This window comes from Schistocerca gregaria, chromosome X (assembly GCF_023897955.1).
Source record: "Schistocerca gregaria isolate iqSchGreg1 chromosome X, iqSchGreg1.2, whole genome shotgun sequence".
NCBI lineage: Eukaryota > Metazoa > Arthropoda > Insecta > Orthoptera > Acrididae > Schistocerca > Schistocerca gregaria.
Genome location: NC_064931.1, coordinates 183,236,981 through 183,259,110, shown reverse-complemented (window position 1 = coordinate 183,259,110; position 22,130 = coordinate 183,236,981). Strand labels below are relative to the sequence as shown.

Here is a 22,130-nt window from a genome sequence, read left to right as displayed (position 1 = left end):
TAGCAACTGTTGCCACTGCTATAAATTTAGCCATTGTTAAAATGATTCTTTTGGCAACAATTATGAAGAATGTAGCGCTCAAATTTTATACATGCATTAAAATCTCTGAAGACTTATTTTGGACAGACCAATAAAGTCAAAAGGTTTAAACTCCAAGCACTATGTGCAGCAGAATACGTTGCTACATTATTTTAACATGGGGGAAGTAGAGGGAATGGAGAACATGGAAACAGTTTGGATTTGAAATCAGATGCTACATAATGAGGGGAAAATATTTAAATAAACAGACAGATTAAACTGAACAAATTTTCCATTACTTCAAAAATCACAATAACAGAAATAAAAGGACTGAGAAAAACAGAAAATTGCGTGGAAGAGATGAATGGGTTATGTGAAGAAATCAGTATAGAGAAATAGTTATTACCTGATTGTGGACAATCTTAGGTTGTTTAGGAAATGTGAAGAATCTCCACTGAGGACAACAGACTGAAATAATAAAGTGCAAAGAATAGAGCTAAATGAATACCAGATAAAGGAATAAATCAGGTTCATATGATAAAAGAAATAATTACCAATGAGCAGATAATATTTAGTGACTGAATCATCAAATTTGCCTTGAATGTACATCGTGCTGTATCTCCCAGGCAGATTAAAACTCTGTCCTGAGCTAATATTTGGAACTGGGGCTTTAGAATTTCATTAGCACTGTTAACTGTTGTGATGTGGCTTACTGAATTATTCATTTTACATCTTTTAATGCTGATAAGTGTGTTATCCGCAACAGAAAAACATCCATATTCAATGTTTATACTCAAATTCTAGCTATAACTTAGTAGTAGTTTCTTAATTGTCACTGTGTGAAGGTAAAATATAAATTAATTTGTTCTGCAAAGACTTTCATTTTTCATTCAGTATTTTTATTAGTCATGTAAGGTAGAAAAATGGTTTTGGTGCCTCTTATAGGCAATGAAGAGGAAATATGGGCTTTAGATTAATGATTAATTTTCTTTTGGCAGACTGTAGAGGGCAGACAAGTTGATGAAGCTGTAGCAAGTCTTTTTCACACAGTACTTTTCCACCGATCATTGGGTAAATTTCGATATAAGCAAGAAGGTAGTTACTCAGTAGGCACTGTCGGCTACTGTGATGTGGACTGTGATTTCATTGATTTTACATATGTAAGTATTTGAAATAATGAACTTGTAATTTGTTGTGAACTTTGTTTCATTATCAATTTCATACCATCTGCAGTTGGAACATACATTTATCTGCAAACTAAATATAAATTGAGCACTATAGGAGCAACATTTTGACACTTTGAAAAGAAAGGTAAAGAGCTGGTGTTAGTAACTGCTGAAATTTTTCATGATCAAAATGTATTGATTTCCAGCTTCTGGGTAAGATATAATCAAGAGTGGCATAGCTTCTTTGTGAAAGTAATATGTATGTGCCACTTCAAATTGGACTTGAGAAGGATCTTGCTATGAAATGTATCCTTTATCAGTTCACTATCATGTATAACAAAACATTCCCATTTAAAAATTCAGTAGGTGATGTAATTTGGATGTTTACTGAAGTGACACACACTCCTTAGTAGAAGAAACTGCAAATAATGTTTTGACAACTATTGAACAGTTGCCAACAAATACTGTTGCATACTGTAGATAAAAAAAAAACAAGAGCATTTACTTACCCTTCATCTGGAGTCTCCTTCATCAATAACGTAACAAGTGTGTGTTTGGGGGGGGGGGGGGGGCAGTAAGATGATGTAATTATCGGCAGTTTTGGTATGATTTGATTTTGAAATGAGAATTTTCTCATAAATTATCCCACAAATTTTTGTCCTGCCTTGCAGCTTGTTACTCTAAGTCATCTTTCCATTTACATAGTACTTGTTGCACAGAGCACTTCAAAAGAAAAATGTTTAAACTTGCTGTGACCACCTCTAAAACTTTGTAAGTATCTGTTGTCTTGAAGGCAGTTACTTAAACTACTGTCTTAGAATAGTTCTATTGCATTATGAACTTTGTCATTTAGAAATGGTTTCAGTTGGAAAAAAGTGGATTATTCAGGATTAAGAGAAGTATTGTTATTCTCCGGATATTTGTATATATTGAGTAGTGGCCTCTTAACTATTTATAGGACAAAATGATTTTGAAAAGTGAGTATAAGTTTCTGAGATATTAATGACGTGATGACAGCTTATGTGTTATGCTGCAGAAAGGCCTAATCTCAAAAGATTGATTTTTAAGATATTTCTTAATACACAAGAATACAGAATGAACTTCTGAAATAGAAGTACCAGAAATTATTCAGTGATTATAGAAACAAGCCTTTAGTGTTTGCTGCAACTTTCTCGTGGTTGATTGGTTCAGTTAAGTCACACAAGGGAGCACTATTTTAAATAGATTGATCCTTTCGTGTGCGACTGTGGTGTACACCTCTCACAGAGCTCTAACAGAGATTAAACTTAAACTTTGAAATAATGTTGCTAAATAGGATAGTGCAAAGAGAACACACAAAGCAGAAAAAAATTTTTAATGAGTTGATGCAACACTTACTTTTACTGACACTGAAGATTGGGTTGAGCAGTCTAGTGCCTTACTAGTCCTAATCATATTGGCGGTGGTGTGCCCTTGTCTTCCTCTGACCTTTGGAGAGTCCCATTTTTAAAACTGTGTGCTTTCACAGTACCAATGAAATTCATATTGTGAAATTTGTGGCTTATAAGCAAATGAAAATAGGTAGGCAGATTCCTGGTGAGTTGTTCTTTTCATTGATATACCAATATGATTGCCCAGAACCTTTGTACGTCTGATCTTTTATTAGCAGAAACTTTTTTCTTTAATTCTCAGTATCTCAAAGCAAAGGCAAATGTAAAATTGCTCTGTGCTGAAAGGGTAAAACAGAACTGTGCCACATGCTTCCCAGTATTGAACTACTTCTTTCAGGTTCTTTGCAGAAACCTTTGTGGAAGTGTAGTATGTCCTGAGGGATTAAAACTGTTGGTCAGATATTGTTGTTACTTTGTCTTTAAAGCAAAACAATTCAGTCATATGAATTTAGTTCCTTTTAGGCATTTTGAATAGTTACTGCTGCGATATACATTCCTTTTAGGCATTTTGGATGGTTAATGCTGCAATATACGTCTCTCTTGCAGCACCAGAATTAACCTAGAGTTAAAGCATCATACCTCTCAAAGCAAATTGAATGAACACCTTACAGCTCTAGTTAACCAACCAGTTAAATGAATCAACAAAAATAATCAATTTTTGAAAATATAATGTAATTAGACAGATAAAGTTTGTTCCCCAAGCAGTGGCAGGATAAAACACACTAAAATTTGCAAGCTTTCAGAGCCAGTGGCTCCTTATTCTTGCACAAGGGTTGAAGGGGAAACAAGAGGGGTGAAGGAAAAGGACTGATAAGGTTTAGGAAAAGGGGAACAGTTAAGGATAGTAACCCAGAACCCTGGGTCAGGGGAGACTTACCGGACAGGAGGAGAAGGAAAGACTGATTGTTGGAGACGACATCGGGTGGTTTGAAATCCTGAGAGCTTCAAGGTGGAAGATAAGTTAATGCGCAGGACAGAGATTAATGCCAAAACGTTGTGCATGAGTTAGATTGGAAAGCTAAGTGCATTTTATGTGGTAGAGGTGGAGGCGGAGGTGGCAAAAAATACAGGTTAGAAAATGAAAGATATGGAAAACTGAAAGGGAGTGAAGAAAGGAATAGTTACTTTGAAGAAACTAACATAAATTAAGCCCAGATAGGTGGCGGAAACCAATGTCATGTTGTAGTGCCAGTTCCCGGGAGTTCTGAGAAAGTGGTGTCTTGGGGGAAGAACCCTGATGGCAGGTGTGGTAGAAATGGGCACTGAGGTTATGACTGTTATGTTGTACAGCGTGCTCTGCAACAGAATATTGTGTGTTACTAGTATATACCCTCTACCTATGCCCATTCACATTAACTCCTGACTTTGTGGTAGTCATGCCAATGTAAAAGGCCGAACAATATTTAAATAACAGGTGGTATGCTATGTCATTTCAGAGGCCGCTCTCCCTTTGATTAGTATATGTTTTGTGGCTGGTATAGATAGTGGCACGAGGATGTATAGGGCGAGGCTTACAGTGGGGACTGTCACAGACATAGAAGCCGTAGGGTACAGAGATAGGTGCAGGAGGAGTGAAAGATCTAACAAGGATATTGTATATATTGGGAGAGCAACAAAAAGGTGTTCTAGGTGTGATGGGCAAAATGTCAGACAGAATCAACCTCGTTTCAGGGCTCAGTTTTAGGAAGTCACACCCTTCATGAAATCGCTGATTAATACACTCAAGACCAGTATAATACTGACAAGGGGAGGCCATGACATCGGAATGACTGATTTACTTCAAACTTTGTACATCTTTAGTTGGCCATTAAAACAACATAATGTGCAAGTAATGAGGTGCACTATGGCAAGTCCAAGAAAATTGCAAGAGAAGTTTTATGCGTCTTTTATATGGCTAATGTGTTTAGATGTTGGCTGTTACAGCTCATGGTAGTCAAGTAATAAGCATTAGAACCTTAAAAGATGAACTTGTATGAGGCGATTGTTCGATTCCTGCTCAAACGTGCTTATTAATTTTTTTTTTTTTATCACTGGTCATATTAATTTATATGGCACTTGAGAGGCAATGTAATGAAAAAAGACAATGTGTATTTGCATGAAGTTTCAATTTGTTTTTCATGTCTGCATGATAAATAGCATCCTCTAAGGTGTGATGATGTGAGCATGTCCGATGAGTAATTGTGCATTACTCTTGTGATTTGGCACATTGTAACTCATTATATTACTGGTCATGAATAACATTATATGCATTATTTAAAACTTTTATCCGTTATGAATGAGGAACACTGTGACTGATGAATAAATGTGTCTTGTAATTATTGAAACCAGTCACCTTTTGTTTTTTCCTTTAATTTTTTTTTAATTCTATTACCGGATTTGAACCGCCTAGCGATTCATCAGATAGTACATTTATTAGTTGTCTGCAGCAATGTGGAAGTCATGTAGAGTGATTAATATCCATTGGTTGGATTGCACTGCCGTACAATTAATGTCACAGGTAAACATTCATTATATTTTCCAGATTACTGTGTTCTCCTATATCCAACTAATGGGTATTAATCACTGTACACAAATCCCACAGTACTGCAGACAATTAATAAATGTACTCTCTGATGATGAATCTCTAGGCGGTTCAAAACTGGTAATGCAATAATTAAAAAATGAAGAATAAAACAAAAGTGACTGGTTGCAATAATTTCAAGAAACCTTTATTCACATAATTATTTATTTAGGTTTGACATGGGCTCTCAAAGTGTGTCCTTCATCTTTGAAAATTTAATTGCATAAAATAAATAGGCAAATAACATAGTAAATTCACTAAAACTTCATGAAAATGCATGTGGTTTTTTTTCCACTATATTATCTCTTGGATGTCACGTAAATTAAACAATGTGACCAGTGATAATAAAAACATGGATTAAAAAGTGTTATCAGGACTCCAACTGTTGTCTTGTCTATGAACCTCTTCCAACACGCCAATGCTAACCACTTGACCACAGTGACTTCTTACGGTTGGCATCTTTGCACAGCTGCATCAGTTACATAAAACACGTAAAACTTCTCTAGCGATTTTCTCAGAATTGCCTTACTGCTTGCATGTTATGTTGTTTTAATTGCCTACTAAAGGTGTACAAAGTCTGAAGTAAATCCATGATCCCAACATTGTGGCCTCCCCTTGGAAGTGACAAGTGGTGTACCCCAAAGTTATTTTTTTTTTTTTTTTTTTTTTTTTGGGGGGGGGGGGGGGGGGGCACAGTGCCAGGATTGGATGTGATGACCTGGAAAATCTGCTTTTGAATTAGGCTGATCGTGTAATTACATCCAGTGAAGGCTGAAGTGAGAATGGTTGTGTATAGCTGTAAAGAGTCTGCATCTGAACAAACATGTTTGCCTCAAATGCCAAGGCTGTATGGGAGGGAATGTTTCCATGTCAAACATTCCCTCTCACACAGCCTTGGAATTTTAGGCAAACATATTTGTTCAGATGCAGGCTCTTCACATTAATACACCACCGTTCTCACCTCAGCCTGCACTGGATATAATTACTTCACCAGCCTAGTTCAGAAGCAGATTTTCCACGCCATCACATCCAATCCTGGAACTACTCGTCACTCCAAAAAACAACTTAGGATTATACCACTTGTCAGTCAGTAATATACTGGTCTTCAGTGCATTAATCAGCTACTTCAGCAAGGTTATGACTTCCTAAACTGTACCCAGAAATGAGGTCGATTCTGTTCAACATTTTTCCCATCACACCTAGAACATCTTTTTGTTACCCTACCAATCTCAACAATATCCTTGTTAGACCCTACACTCCTCCTGCATGTATCTCTGTACCCTATTGCTCCTGTCTCTGTGACTGTTCCTGTTGTAAGCCTTGCCCTCTTGCCCTATGCACCCTCCTGCCACTACCTATACCAACCCTTTTACTGACAAAAACACCCTCTATCAATGGGAGAGCCACCTGTGAAATGACACATCATATACCAGCTGTTATTTAAACATTGTTCAGCCTTTTACATTGGCATGACTACCACAAAGTTATCAATTAATATGAATGGGCATAGGCAGAGGGTTTATACTGGCAACACACAATGTCATGTTGCTGAGCATGCTGTACAACATAAGTCATAACCTCGGTGCCTGTTTTCACCACACCCACCATCGGGGTTCTTCCCCCAGACACCACTTTCCCAGAACTCCGCAGATGGAAACTGGCACTACAAGAAGTCCTTAATTCTCGCCACCCACCTGGGCTTAATTCACGTTAATTTTTTCGGTCTTGGTGTTTCTTCATGGTAGCTATTCATTTCTTCACTTCCTTTGTTTCCTATGTCTTTCACTTTCTGGCCTGTCTATTTTTTGTCACCCCACTCCCACCTCTTATAATGTAAAATACACTTAGCCTTCCACTCCAACTCGTGCATGATGTTTTGGCAGTAATCTCTGTCCTGCACATTACTTTATCTTCCAGCTAGAAGCTATCAGGTTTTCAAATCATCTAATGCAGTCTCCAACAGTCAGTCTTTCCTTCTCGTCCTATCCAGTAAGTTTCCCCTGACCCATTGTTCTGGGTGACTATTCTGAACTCTACCCCCTTTTCATAAACTGCACCAGTCCTCTTCCTTCACTCCTCTTCCTTCCCCTTCAACACTTGCACCAGAATGAGGAACCACTGACTCCGGAAGCTTGCAAACTGAAATATATTTGTGTGTGTTCGCCTGCTGCTGCTTGGTGAGTCAATTTTTTTGCTATCCAAGTACATTACATTTACAATCAATTAAATGAATGTCTCAAACGCAGTCTGTGAATATAGTTACATGATGGTTAAAGTGTGATGAAAATCAGTTTTCAGTTAGTTTCTAACTCTGAAGTTTGTCTTTAGCTTGACTGGCTGTACAAACTCGCACATTCATTAAAATTACATTTCTGATAAAGTAAATCTTTCCAGTAGCTTTTGTTAGGATTTTAATAACCAGCAATAAAAACATCATTTAAGTGGTTGTGTCCCTTCTAAACAACTCATTCTGAATATGCAGTCTTCTCCTTGTAGTCCTGTCTGTATTACCCATGGAAGAATGAAACAGGCCACAGGTTACTTCAGGGTGTTTCTGTTGGTAAAAAGTCCTTCATTTACAGGAGAAAGGGATGTATAGACTTCCTGTAATATCACTCGAGTACAATGGCGTTTTCTGCGAAGCACAGTAAGAACTTTGCTCCATTTGAATCAGTTTCATGAGAGCTGTTGGATAATTTTGCGTGTGATTTGGTCCTTAGACTATAGCAATCCGTGTGCATATTCACAAGCTGACTGACTGTCTATCAGTAATGAGCGAACTGTGTAAACAGTGTTCTTAAGGCACAAATGTTGCATCCTGTGTTGCAACTAATCAACTTGTTACTTTAATTTCAGATCACTTCTTCTGAACTGGGAATGTTTGGCTGTCTGTGACTGAACATCCTTTGACTCACTGATGCTTGGTTTTTTTTCTTCTTTTTGTAACTTTGAAATTAACACCATAGAGTCTGAAATATATAAGTTTCTGTTGGTCTATGACTAGACAATGGGTTGTCTACAAACCACTTTCAAGAGAAGACCTCTATGTGCCAGTTAACTAGGTGAAAATTTACCATTACATTCCTAACTCATAAACCCAATAAAATCTCCCTAGACAACCCTCAAACTGATATAATCAAGGTTACTGATCACCTTTTGCTGGAGCCTGTGAAGAATAATTGCACATAAGAGAGAGATGATTTTATGTAATTTTGTTTTACTAATGTAATGTATGCTGTGTTTTTAATTTTTGTACAGCATATATTAAACAGGCGATTATAATCAAACTGATTGTGTTTGCAATCTGCAAAGTTGATACTTTTGTCACTGTAATAATTCATCTGGAGAGAAATTTCAAAGTTGGGAACTCCTTAAAGCATTTGAATAACTTTTATATCTTCTGTAAGTCGGGCTTGGTGGTCTAGTGTTAAAGGGCGAACCTGGAGACCATAATGTCAGACACTGGAATTTTTCTGTCTGCCTTTATGCTAGCCTTGAGCTCTAAATGATGTCAAGATACGCCAGGAATGAAATATGGTTCAGATTCCACTTTAAACTCTAGGTGCCCTTTTCCCAGTAGGATTTCCAGGGTAGATTAAGTGTGCACAAGTCATTGAAGTGGTGTCCAGTGGAAATAACGTGCAGACAGATGGTTGAACATTTCTCCTGGGTGGTGTGCAACCAGTTATGTCATACCAATATACCTTTTTACACCTTCTGTGTATGCAGGTTGCTCGGAAATTCCAGTTACACACTTTTAGAAGGGGGTGAGTAGAGAATATTTTGAATTGGAACCATGTCCAGGCATGTACTGTTCCCATGCTACAACCATTTGAGACCATGTTGGTAAAACAACTACTTTGCAACTAATTGCTCAGGTGTGGCCCAGTACATCACTTGTTTTACAATTCCACTCACTTATTAACTGCCAAAGAAATTGCTTGTGTACTTGTTGATCGATTCTCTTCAACGTGATGCAGTACGGCCTCTTGCAGTTTCGGTGTGTTGTGGCTTCTCATAGCATTACAGTCATGCCTGATGATAGTGAAGGTACACTTTCTTGAAGCCATTGCATAATTGGGGCAAAAAGAGTATGTGATGGAGTCTGACGCTGTGGAAAATGATCTTGGTAAAGGTGACTAGCAGCTCTTCCATGACCATGAGCTTCGCCATTCAGAAGCATCATATTAATGTATTCTGCAAATGTGTACTCGACCAAGTTGCTCTAACATTCACAGACACATTAATGTGGCTCGAACCAGGTCAGGGAGGTAGGATACATTCCAAATGACATCAGCCGATTTGATGTAACAGTCCCTCACCATGACTAGCCTTTGCATGCCTACCTAGTGAATGCATTTTATTTTGGTCCAGTACTGGCAGTTTTAAAAATTTATTTTATTTTTGGCGCAAGACTGCACCTTTTTGTTTGGTTTTTCGTTATTGCATGTTTTGTATTTGGGCCTTACTTCTTACTGCACTTTGTTTCAAGCAACTGTGCATCCACACATTGGCATATCTTTTTTTGTGTGTTCACTCTCAATAATATATAGTAAATATATCCTAATAAATGGTAGAAGATTTTTATAAAAGCACCAGCTGGTTCTAATTAACTGACGGTGTTCTGAGTGCTGCGGTGCAGGCTGTATACATCGTAGGATGCTGAAACATGCATATGTTCAATAATAAGTGTGCTTGTGGAGTATACTGAAAAAATAGTAGTTCCACTTTCTGCCACCATGTAAAAATATGGAGCTGTAAGCAATTGGAATGTGGTGTAGTTGCAGGAAAAGGGGAGGAACGATCAAACACAAGGTAATGGTGGTTCTGTCACTTTTGTTAGAATATGGTCACAAGTTATAATGTGTTCAGTATGGTCGCTGGTTTAGCAGCATACTGCACTCATAACACTACATGGTCTACAGTTGCTTGAAGATTATTAAGTCTAGTCAGAGCGATATGTCATCATACGATGTCTTTCAGATCTGGAAGAGTTCAGATACATCCCCTATTAGACATAATCCCTACAACCAGAAGTCACATGGATTTAGGTTAGGGGATCTGGAAGGCCACATATGTTGAAACTGCCTGGAGATGATGTGGCCCCATCTTGCATGAAATTAGTTGTGTAAACACAGTCGTGTTCTTGCAAAGCTGGACTCATGTGGTGCACAAGGAGGTCCTTATAGTGTGCACATGTTGCTGTACACCTAACAGGCCGGCAAGGTGTCATCTTCTCGAAGAAAATGGACCGAAAATGAATGAGCTTGCAAAACTACACCACAGAGTCACATAAGCTGAGTGCAGTGGATGTTCTTGCACAACATGTGGTGGAGTAAATCCCCATATGTAACAGTTCAGTTCTGTGCATTCACGGCACCATGCAGAGTTAAAGTACAAAGAATCTTCCTTGGCCACATGTCATCCACTTCCATGTGTGCCAAAAGAACGAAGGGCTGAGTCATGGTGTTGTAACCTATCTTGGGACTGCATTTGGTAGACATTCTGAATGCCGTACCAGTATAAAATACGCCACAAAATCATCTGATCTGTTGACCAAAGGGGAAACAATTCCCAGTTCCTGTGACACAGCTTGAGCACTGGCTGCAGAATGAGGCATGGGCTGTGTGGTTGGCTATAGCTGTAGCAGCTTAAACTACTGCCATGGGAATGAGCCACCTCCTTCTCCTTAGTGATCTCCCCAATTCAACTGTTTCTCCAGATTTCTTGACCATATTCTTTATCCAATTTATTGACATGGGGTATCTTCACAGCTGTTTCTGTCAGTGATATTCCTACAATGTGGCACTACTATTGCTGCTGTTCTGATAAAACTTTACCTGCAGTGCATGTTTTTTCTTCTCAATAGCCATTGTGTTTCTTATCAAAACTTCAACCTTATTGACTGTTTGCACCAACAGTCACTTCACAAAAAAAAAAAAATTAAAAAAAAAAATTAATGTCGTCAAGTGACAAACAACCTACTGTTGTTTAAAACACAAACATTTCACATGTGCCTGCTTACAGTGCCATATTTTCTGCAGCTGGTGGAAAGTGGAACTATTATTTTTTTCAGCACAATCCATGAGCACACTGATTAATGAACATATGTACGATGTTTCAGCAACTTGTGAGACATCAGCCTACCTTGCACCACTCAGAACACTGTGTTGAATTATAACCACCAGGTATTTTCTTCTACCACCTTTCTTTTGTGCTGTAGCATAAGCTTAAACACATTGGGTAGTACAGACACATGAAACTATGCTATTGGCCATTTTCACCCTGTTTGTACCCTTGTGAAGAGCATGTGCAGGTGAATCTTACAGGTCCTGTATGTGGGGAAAGAACTTCGTTTGTCACATCCCCACTAATTTGAGAGAATGTAGCAATGTGTCAATATGGTCAACTGTTCCCATACTTGATTTGTAAACTACAACAAAGTATGGTTTCTTGTTTGTTGTACCAGTCTTTCTGTTGCTTTCTGCTGTCTCACATTTTTGTTGTATTACGGGTAGTCAGTAACAATATTACTTGTATTATAGCACTTTGTGACAAGCATTACATTAGTGAATATAAGGTGGTTTACTCAACATTTCAGTTTGTCTTGTAGTTCTGGTGATTATGCCCATGTGTCAGATGTGGTTGTCTCATAGTTAGGAAGTCAGGGGACCAACTTAGGTTTGAATGCCAATTTCCAACTTAAAAAGTGAGTGTTCTCATTCGAAATATGGCTTCATGAGTGTTACCACTATGTTGGCAAATTTCTCCAAATTGTGGAAGCCAGATCAATGATATAACTTGTCCAACAGTTGTACAGCACAAATGTTTTGTATTCCAAACCTACTTCTTTTGTATGATGTGTACTGTTTGAAAGATAATTGCCCTTTGAACAATGATAGGCTTTCATTGCTGCAGTGTTTTTTATATGGGAGAAACACAGTGTGAAATTCTAGTGTAGAATAGCAGGTCTCCTTAATTTGTGGAAGAGTTGTCACTAAAATAAAGCATTCTCCAAATCAATTAAAATGATCTCTGGGTGTCATTTAATTGAAAACTGCAGTTTTTAAGAGAATGTGTCTAGACTAATTTTCAGCTTTTCATAAGAATCATAAGCAGACAAATGCAGTGGGGAAATAACTTCTTCAAATTCCATATTTCCACCATGACTATTTAAAATGCAGCGATTCCTTGGTATTTACCTTGGTATGAAAATATAATCTATTGGCTTTGTGTGCTACAAATTTCATCATACTTTCTGATAAAATATCAGGAAAAAGAGTAGGATGATGCAGTATTGTCATAATCTGAACTTGTCTGAAGCTGAGTCATCAAACACATGCACAAATGGATGAATTTGTTTTAGTCAAACCTGTTGCTAAAGCATACTTTTTTCCCAAATATTTTGCTTGCACTTCGAGACACTTCAGATTGTCAAGAACTTTCTTCTCTTGTCGAAGCAGGTGGATGTTATATCAGTTGATAGACATGGCTCAGAACTATTACTTCAGTATTCTGTCAAAAGTTGTTATTGTGATCACAATCAATGAGTTTTTACATTAATATCATTGTGCACAGGCTCTGATTGAGCAGGCCAAATGTTGAAAAGCTATTTGACACTCAGTGTGGCTATATGGCTCTGTGTTTTAACATGCCCAGAGCATACAGGTGCACAAGTGGAAGCACGTCTTAATGGATTAGGAGCACACCAGGGTCTCCATGGCTGCACACCCTAACATGTTCAGTGCACCTGAGAACAGGACCTAGGTATGTGTTAATCCATTATACACGAGTCAAAGAATTAAAAAAAAAACCTCACTTATCAATACATGCATTGTCTAAATCTGTCAATTCAAATTTGATTGCTTCCTTGTTTGGAAGCTAACATTTTAAAAAAAATGTAAACTGACTATGCATCAAATTGGTAGCCCCATAGTTCTCTCCTTATTTTTAGGAATCATTTATTCTCGCAAAAGCAGGATGAGTTTGCATCTGAAAATGACTGTTATTAAACACTTTTTGTATAATTTAGTTGGGAGCAATGCTGTATTATGGCATTTTGTAAACAACAAAAGAAATAATACAGTCATAGGTTTTTGTTTCAAACTTACTGACTTTTTTGCAGTTATGTGCTGAAGTTGCTACACAATTGGGTAGTTAAAGCATTTTAGGAAGATGATCCCAGTGTCACACCTCTGTTGTCATAGAATTCAACATTGGTACAGTTACTGAAATTGTTTAACAGCATTCTGTGCTCATTATGTGACAGTGTTTCTAAATTACACATAGTCATCCCCATATGGTGGTACCCAAGGCTACAATCATGCTGTGAAAATGGGAACATGCCATGCGTTAATGTATTAAAAGTACTCATGGATATGATGTGTTTCTGTAACCAGTTATGATGTGTGGATATATGTATCATAATAATCCTGAAGAAAAACAAGGCAGTACACTTTTGAAAGCATCATGTTCTTCAACACAAAGATAGACAGAATTCATTCTATATGCAGCAGATGACAGTGGTTATTTATTTCAACTATGAGATTTTTTTTGCCATTTTACAGGGTTTTTGAAGTTAAACACTATCAAAGGGATACTTATCATCGGCAAATTGTAATTTTTTGCAAGGCTCTACTCTGTTCCAGTTTTGAAAGATCTTTATAATTATTAGAACTGCCTGTTCTTGAGCTTGCCACCCATTGAACTCTTTGCATCCTTCTATGATATTTATTTTATGCTGCTTCTTAAACTTCCAGATTAACATCTTGAATACCTCAGAATAACCCTTCTTCCTGCTTTTGGTATTTAATCATGCAACTTAATTTCTAAGATCTTACTGTTTTATATTTGATATGCACCCTGCTATCAGTGCTTCAGATTTCGCACTAGTCATGTAGTTGGACATACCTATGTGTTGTTTTGCTGGCTATTATGTTTATTCATTTGCAGGCAATGGAAACACTTCAGCAGTTCGCTGCTTCATTCCACAGAGTACTGTTAAAGAGCAGGAGTGGCTGGGTGCAATTGTTATAGTTGTGGGTGGTACTAATACAATTGTTTTTGAAGTAATTTTGCTGTGTGTTAAAACAAATAAAGATAATCGGTACACTGAAATAGTCTTAATGTTGTTGACTAACTGTATTGGTTAACCGTCATGATACCGAAAGCTCTGCAAAAAATTTACACAGACTTTGTTTTGTAAGGATGTAACTACATTCTGAATACTAGTAACATTCCACTGCATTTTATTGAAAGAACTTTAGTTTTGTGCTGCACACTGTAGGTTGTAACTCAGATTGCACTGTAATCAGCTAGGGTATTGTCTGTAGATTATTGGTTTCAAATTTCACTACAGAGCTTGTAATGCGATGGCTGAAAAACTGCCAACTAATGTATTAAAATGGACTAGATACGTTTCTGTATCATTTGATAGCTTGTGTGTTTGGGTCATCTGTGAGTACAAATGCAGGACAATAGTTTTTGTGGGAAATAAATGTATTAAAAATGAGCAAAATAGAAATGTTTGCTTTTGCTTGGTTTACATGGTGTCATTCCTGTCTGTTGTTTGAGATGGGGGAATAAGCATATAACCAGGAGAGATACTCTGTATTATTAATTAAAGATGGAAAAAAACATTACCATTCTTGTTTTTATGTTTTTTTGATATTCTGTCTGTATTCATGTTTAACATCAGTTTTAAATTTTCAGGTTTGTTGTTCATCTGACAACCTTGATCGTACTCTAAAGAGAGAAATTTCAGAGTTTTCAGAAGCCCTGCGTGGAAATGATGGCCCAAGCTCAGGACAAATTTCATTAGAGTTTTTCCAGAAGAAAAAGAATCGGTGGCCTTTCCAGACAGAGTGTATACCTTGGGAAGTTTGGACTATAAGGCTAGAACTTATAAAACTTAACAATGAACAGGGTGAGTGTAGGATATCTTTGTAGTATTTGTTGTCGTTGTTCTCATGCTATTCTTCCCTGTGCAAACCTCTTCATGTCTGTTTAACTACTGTAATCTACATCCATTTGAACCTGCTTACTGTACTCACTATTCGGTTTCTTTCTACATTTCTTACCCCTCCCCCCTTTCCCCCTCCTGCGCCTGCAGGTGCATGACCCCTCTTTCTTTCTTTCTTTCTTTGTTTGTTTTTCTTCAGTTACCAAATTGATGATTCCATGATGTCTCAGGATGTGTCCGATCAACTGTTATCATCTTTCATTCATGGTGGGCCACAAATTTCTTTTTTCCCTAGTTTGAGTAACTATTGAGGAAGTAGTGAATCAATCTGCCCATCAACTTTTTAGTATTCTGGTGCAGCACCATTGTCTGAATTACTTATCGTCCATGTTTCACTTCTGTACAAGACTACAATCCAAACCAGTACCTCCAGAAAAGTTGTTGTTTGACTGTAATTTATATTCAATGTTAACAAATCTCTCTCTTTCAGAAACTTTTTTTTGCCATTGTTAGTCAGCATTTTTACATACATTCTACTTTTCCATTGTCAGTTACTTTAATGCCCATATAGCAAAACTCATTGGCTGCTTTTAGTGTCTCATTCCCTGATGTAAGTCTGTCAGCTTTGCCTGATTTGCTTTAACAAAAGTCCATTACCCATAAACAGTCATTTTAGAAAGCTTTAAAAATAATAGAAGATACACTTGGAGAAGAATAATTGTCGATTTATAAAAGAGGAAGGGGATCAGTTGTAAATGCCATAATTATCATGACACAATTGGAGCAGCTTCAGATTAATTTATCGTCTATGTTTCTAATTTTAGATCTTGAGGAGGCTCATAACTGGGCCGAAAAGAGATACATGAGAAGTAATTTAACCCATATAATGAACTCTCATAAAAAGTGTACATATCACAACTAAACTGTAGAATATGTCCAGAAAATTTATACATTGTTCAGATACTTCGACAACTGTGTGGTCTATTACAGTTATGAGTAATTATTGTTTCTACTTTAATGTTGAATTTGAGAACTAGCTCTACAAAAGTGTGAGTAATAGCAGACTGCCATTACTGTAAAGTGTGTATGCTGCCCTATTCATTTCTGCCAATGACTTTAAATGAACATTGAAACAATGGAGATCTGCTGTGAAATAACCCTCAAATTTAACATTAGAGGTAGTGAAATAATGAATCATAACAGTAAATAAGGCAAGGGTGGGAAAATCACAAATGTATACTGCATAAAGACATTATCATTTTCGGGGGACCAGATTCTAATGTCAGGAAATGAATGTGTCTTAAAAAGACAAAGGTTCATACTTGGGTACATTCTCACAAAGTATAATAATGAAAATCTAAAGGCAGAACTGTGTGTTTACATTGACTGGTAAAAGATTTTGAGGAGATTTTGTATGCTTGGAATACTAGATGACAAGCAGCTCAGTGTGCAGATGTGCTTGTAGTTCCGGGCATCACTCGACAGCGGTTTCTTGTGCGTGGCCACCACACGGTTACTCTCTACTGATGGCGCCATCCTGTACACCTCCAACTCGGACATGTATGGTGGCTTGACATGCACCACCCACACCTCCGGTTGGCAATTGAAGCCCCCTGTTGATAAGCATCTGCAGGAGCTGGTTTACACATTATATATGTTCTTGGCTGCCAGCAGGCAGGGGCTCCCCATGCACCTGTCCCTGCCCCCATCTGTGCCCCTGTTGCTGCCACCCTTCTAGCCTCTGCACATCATGCATGTGCTGCAGGCTCCACCTCAGCTGCCCAACACCTTGCGCACGATGCTGCTCCTGCCATCGCCCCTCTGTCCCCCGCATCCTCAGCAACTTTGTCAATCTGCTTCGACGACTTCATGCTGTTTACATATATGATAATGTAAAAGTCTCTTCAGTGCTTCCTGTTCTTGGCATAGTGTAGGTAGGTCATCCCCAACTCCAGAGTTGTTCATAATTTTGATAGCAACTTTCTCTGGTTAGTAAGTGCATTAAAACTGCAATATCTGCAGATTCTCCACAGCCAGTTGTCTTTTCTATTTCGTAATGAACCTTGAGATTGCCATATGTGACCCTCTTTTATACACTTTCCAACCAATAAAGTTCAGTGAAACACAAACAGATAGGTACATGACATGAATAGGAACTGATTATAATTTGTGTGCCTGACATAAAAAATTTAAATTTCTGTGCACATTCCATTGGAAAAAATGTGGTCATATATCTACATCCCAATAATTAGGTTTCGATATTTGGTTGGTTGATATGAGAAAGATCTTTTGTTATTTTATTGAGTACTTGCAGTTAAGCACTAGTAGTAATGGTGATGTGTATAGTAGATGAAGTAAAGGCTGTAATTCAGTCTTAACTGCTGGAAGGCTTCTGATGCTTAGGCAGGCAGCTTATTCAGTAACCATACAATTGATAGTGAACTGTTGTTTTACAATTTCATCAGTTTATTTTTGGAATAGCAGTGTAATACACATGGGCTGGTGTACATTTTCTTTAGGTTTGATAGAAGATGACAGCTACACATAAGGATGAATTATATTGAAGTAAATAAAATGATTTCAGACAGTAGATAAGAGTTACATTGTTTGTTATAGAGAAGTTAATTGCTGTGTGAAGTACTGACTTTTAATAAAATCTTCCAGCTTTCCTACAAATCAAAGTAATGTAGTGACATAAACACTGGAGTAGTATGGTTTGAAATCTGACATGTGTTCCATGGTGTTTCTGAATCTGTAAGAGATAATTTTGGGATGTTTCTTATGTTTCTGACCTTCCCATTAAAGTACATTAATGTATTTGCAAATCAGTTTAAGAAATTAATAGAGATATCAACACTTTATTGTCCACCATACAACTGACCACAGATAACCACAAAATACTGTCAATTAGTTTTGTGATAGTGCTGGAAGAGGAGCATTCTGGAGAGAAAATTAGGGTCTTATGTACAAAGTGTTGTGGTGCAGCTGACAGGCTGTTCACAATATCATTGAGGTTGTGGTAAACAATCAGTCTTCAAACATACATGGAAAAGTTTTTCCGATACTTACCATACATTTGAAAATGCTGCTGGTAAAAAGGGGAGGGGGACTTGGTTATATAGAGACTTGACATGAGCAAGTTTAGTGTTAATCACCTAGAAAATGTATATCCAAAGAAACAATATTATGGAAAGGATACTTGCTACGCACCGTATAGCAGAGATACTGAGTTGCAGATAGGCATAACAAAAAGACTGTTAGAAAGTGAGCTTTCGGTTAACAAGGCCTTCATTGAACCTCACCTCCCCCACACACACAAACACACACAGTTGTAATGTTCCATCCTATATTTTCCATTGTTTGGTAACCAAAGAAATGTATTCATATTGAATACATGTGCAGAATTGTGGCTGAAATGAAACCAGTGTGATTGGGAATGCTATAAGCAAAAATGCAGCTAACTGCGACATGCCTTTGTTGCTGAAGTTGTGAACAAATGCTTCTGTGTTTGAATCCTGGTGATGGAAGAAATCACCATTACTTGCCTGGCAAGGGAGGAGAGGTGGTGATATACAGTTTCTCATCACCATACATTTGTGTCAATGTCATGAGTGTTCTTCCAAACCTCTCAGCAGTGTTTTGAAGAATGAGGTCAAGTGACACCGTGACTGCTGATGTTAAGTTCAGTGGCCTCCTTGATGCTATTAGAGAGAAGTAGTAGTCAAAGCTCTGGCACTTGGTTTAACACTCATCTTCTCTGTTTAACGACAACACACCACTGAACTGTACATGAACTTGTAGTCACATACACTGGACAGATACATTGAAGGCAAAGCAGTCACAGTTCATGGAATGGAGGTGCCATTGTCTACCAGCCAATAATGCCCTAAGGCTTTTCTTTCAGCTAACTTCAGAATTGTATAAGAAAGTTGATACTATGTCATTGATACAAGGAAAATACTAATGACACTCTTGAGCTATCATATGTTGTAAATAGCTCTGTGATAGGTAACTGAAATACCAGAGTGTGAAGTACTTGAATTTACAGGGTGATTCAAAAAGAATACCACAACTTTAGGAATTTAAAACTCTGCAACGACAAAAGGCAGAGCTAAGCACTATCTGTCGGCGAATTAAGGGAGCTATAAAGTTCCATTTGGTTGTACATTTGTTCGCTTGAGGCGCTGTTGACTAGGCATCATTGTCAGTTGATGCTAAGATGGCAACCGCTCAAAAGAAAGCTTTTTGTGTTATTGAGTATGGCAGAAGTGAATCGACGACAGTTGTTCAGCGTGCATTTTGAACGAAGTATGGTGTTAAACCTCCTGATAGGTGGTGTATTAAACGTTGGTATAAATAGTTTACAGAGAATGGGTGTTTGTGCAAAGGGAAAAGTTCTGGACAGCCGAGAACGATTTATCGGCCGCCAGGCAGCCCGTGACAGAGCACTTCATCACTGGCCTCCAAGAAGCCCTGATCTTACCTCCTGCAATTTTTTCTTATGGGGGTATGTTAAGGATATGGTGTTTCAGCCACCTCTCCCAGCCACCATTCATGATTTGAAATGAGAAATAACAGCAGCTATCCAAACTGTTACACCTGATATGCTACAGAGAGTGTGGAACGAGTTGGAGTATCGGGTTGATATTGCTCGAGTGTCTGGAGGGGGCCATATTGAACATCTCTGAACTTGTTTTTGAGTGAAAAAAAACCTTTTTAAATACTCTTTGTAATGATGTATAACAGAAGGTTATATTATGTTTCTTTCATTAAATACACATTTTTAAAGTTGTGGGGTAATTGGCTCCCAGCTTGTCTCTTACAAATTATTTTGTTTATTTCCCTGCTGGTACTACCAGTAACCTTACCATTTACTACACTATTTATGTAGTGTGCCAAAACTACTGAACCATAGTTTTGATAGAGTGAAACTCTAGTTGCAACAAATTGTTGTAATGTACAATTTTGAGCACGTTTTCAGATATACATGAAGTGCATTCAGCAATTGCTGATGGGTATCATCCTTTGCCAGACTCAGTGACTAAAGAACCCTGTCTTGTATATACAGTATCCTTACAAATTACTGTAGAAAGAAAGTGAAAGTGCTCTGTACCATCTGCCGTAATCATCCAGCATATCGCCCCCTGCGGGTTCGGGGGTTAGAATAGACCCGCGATATTCCTGCCTGTCGTAAGAGGCGACTAAAAGGAGTCTCAAACTTTTCGGCCTTATATGATGGTCCCCTGTTGGGTTTGACCTCCATCTCTCAAAATTTTCCGAAGAGCGAGCCGATAGGGGAAGGGTGCCTTACTTGGTGCATTGTGTCCATCTTGCGATCAGACCTTTCGCCAGCTTATACACCGTTGAACTGCAGTCCTGTCCGCTCTCCATCTCTTGGGCATGACTCTTTTTCTGCGTGCAGATAACACCTTGCACTGTGCAGTGCCTCTTTCTGCACCGACGGCGACCATGGACCACATGTTACCTAACATCCAGCACGGTAGCCAGTCCGTTGTGGTGGGGCTGCCATGTACCCTGTTGGTTGTAGCCCCCTGACAACACAGGGATCGCTCTACTGATGCCTGCGCCATTAACTCCCCACGTATGCCAAGGAGTAGATGCCTATCCTCCTGTGGTATCGGGGCTCCCGGCAACGGCCATCCTGCCAGGTGGCTCTTGCCGTGGCTGGGTGGCACCCGTGGGGAGGGCCCTTGGTCGGAGCAGGTGGCATCAGGGCGGACGACCCGCAATGAAGCATGGTACATCGTCTCTCGCTGATGGCCAGCCGCCATCAGTCTCTAAGCGTTCTCGGGCTCAGTTTAATGCTCAGAAGTACGATCCGAAAACGTTCCCCTCCCTGGCCGCACCGTGGGAGCAACGTAAGTCTCAGGATGGCAGTAGCAGTTATTCGCCCTGCTTCTTAGTTTGTACGAGGGTTGATGGGGAGTCTTTTCTCTCCACAAAGCCTCAGTTCTTCGTCGAGCATTTAGAGGGCAAGTTTGGGGAGGTGGAGGGCTTGTCAAAAATGCGCTCTGGGTCAGTCCTGATACAAACGGCATCCTCTGCCCAGTCATGACGGTTACTCGCTTGTGACAAGTTGGGGGATGTTGCCGTTACGATCACACCCCATAAGAGTTTAAATATGGTCCAGGGAGTTATTTACCATAGGGATCTTCTTTTGCAGTCTGATGAAGAGCTGCGCGCCAATTTAGAGCGCCGATGTGTACATTTCGTCCAGCGCATTCATCGGGGTCCGAAGGAAAATCAGATTGCTACCGGTGCCTTCATCTTGGCCTTCGAAGGGGATACATTAACGGAAAAAGTCAAGGTGATGGTCTACCGATGTGACGTTTAGCCCTATATCCCTCCCCCGATGCGGTGCTTTAAGTGCTGGAAGTTCGGCCATATGTCTTCTCGCTGCACTTCCAGCCTCACATGCTGAGATTGCAGACGCCCATCACATCCCAATACTCCATGTGCCCCGCCTCCCATCTGTGTCAACTGCGGGGAGCACCATCACCTTGCTCGCCAGACTGCTGAATTTTCCAGAAAGAGAGTAAAATCATGGAATACAAGACCCTGGACCGACTAACCTATACTGAGGCCAAGAGGAAATACGACCGACTCCATCCTGTGAGAATGACATCTTCCTACGCTGCTGCTACAACACCTGTGCTAGCCCCATCTGTTTCTCCAATTGTGGCCGGATCGACGAGTAGTAAAACTCCTCCTGCCCCCTCGCCAGTGGGGGGCTCTACCCACCAGGTTGCTCCTGCGCCACCTACCTCAGGAGCAACACCATCCCACCCATCGGGGACGTCCGTCCCCACTTCTAATCCGGAGAAGTGTCCAACTTCTTCGGCTTCTCACGCTCGCAAGGGGTCCCTTGGGTCCCTCCCTTCCCAGGTTTCCGCCAGCGAGAAGCCTGACAACCGACAATGGCGTAAGTGCGCGCAATCAGCTGGTCGTAGGGCTTCACGATCCTCCTCCGTCCC

General features: G+C 39.2%; 1 protein-coding gene across 1 annotated transcript in view; it reads left to right on the top strand.

Moving 5' to 3' along the window:
- LOC126299032 (autophagy-related protein 101) overlaps positions 1-22,130 on the top strand; it is a 36,030-nt gene that overhangs the window by 3,615 nt on the left and 10,285 nt on the right. The window contains exons 2-3 of the mRNA XM_049990673.1: positions 1,017-1,178; positions 14,886-15,099. Coding sequence (XP_049846630.1) covers positions 1,017-1,178; positions 14,886-15,099 — 376 coding nt within the window. The remainder of the gene's footprint in view (positions 1-1,016; positions 1,179-14,885; positions 15,100-22,130) is intronic.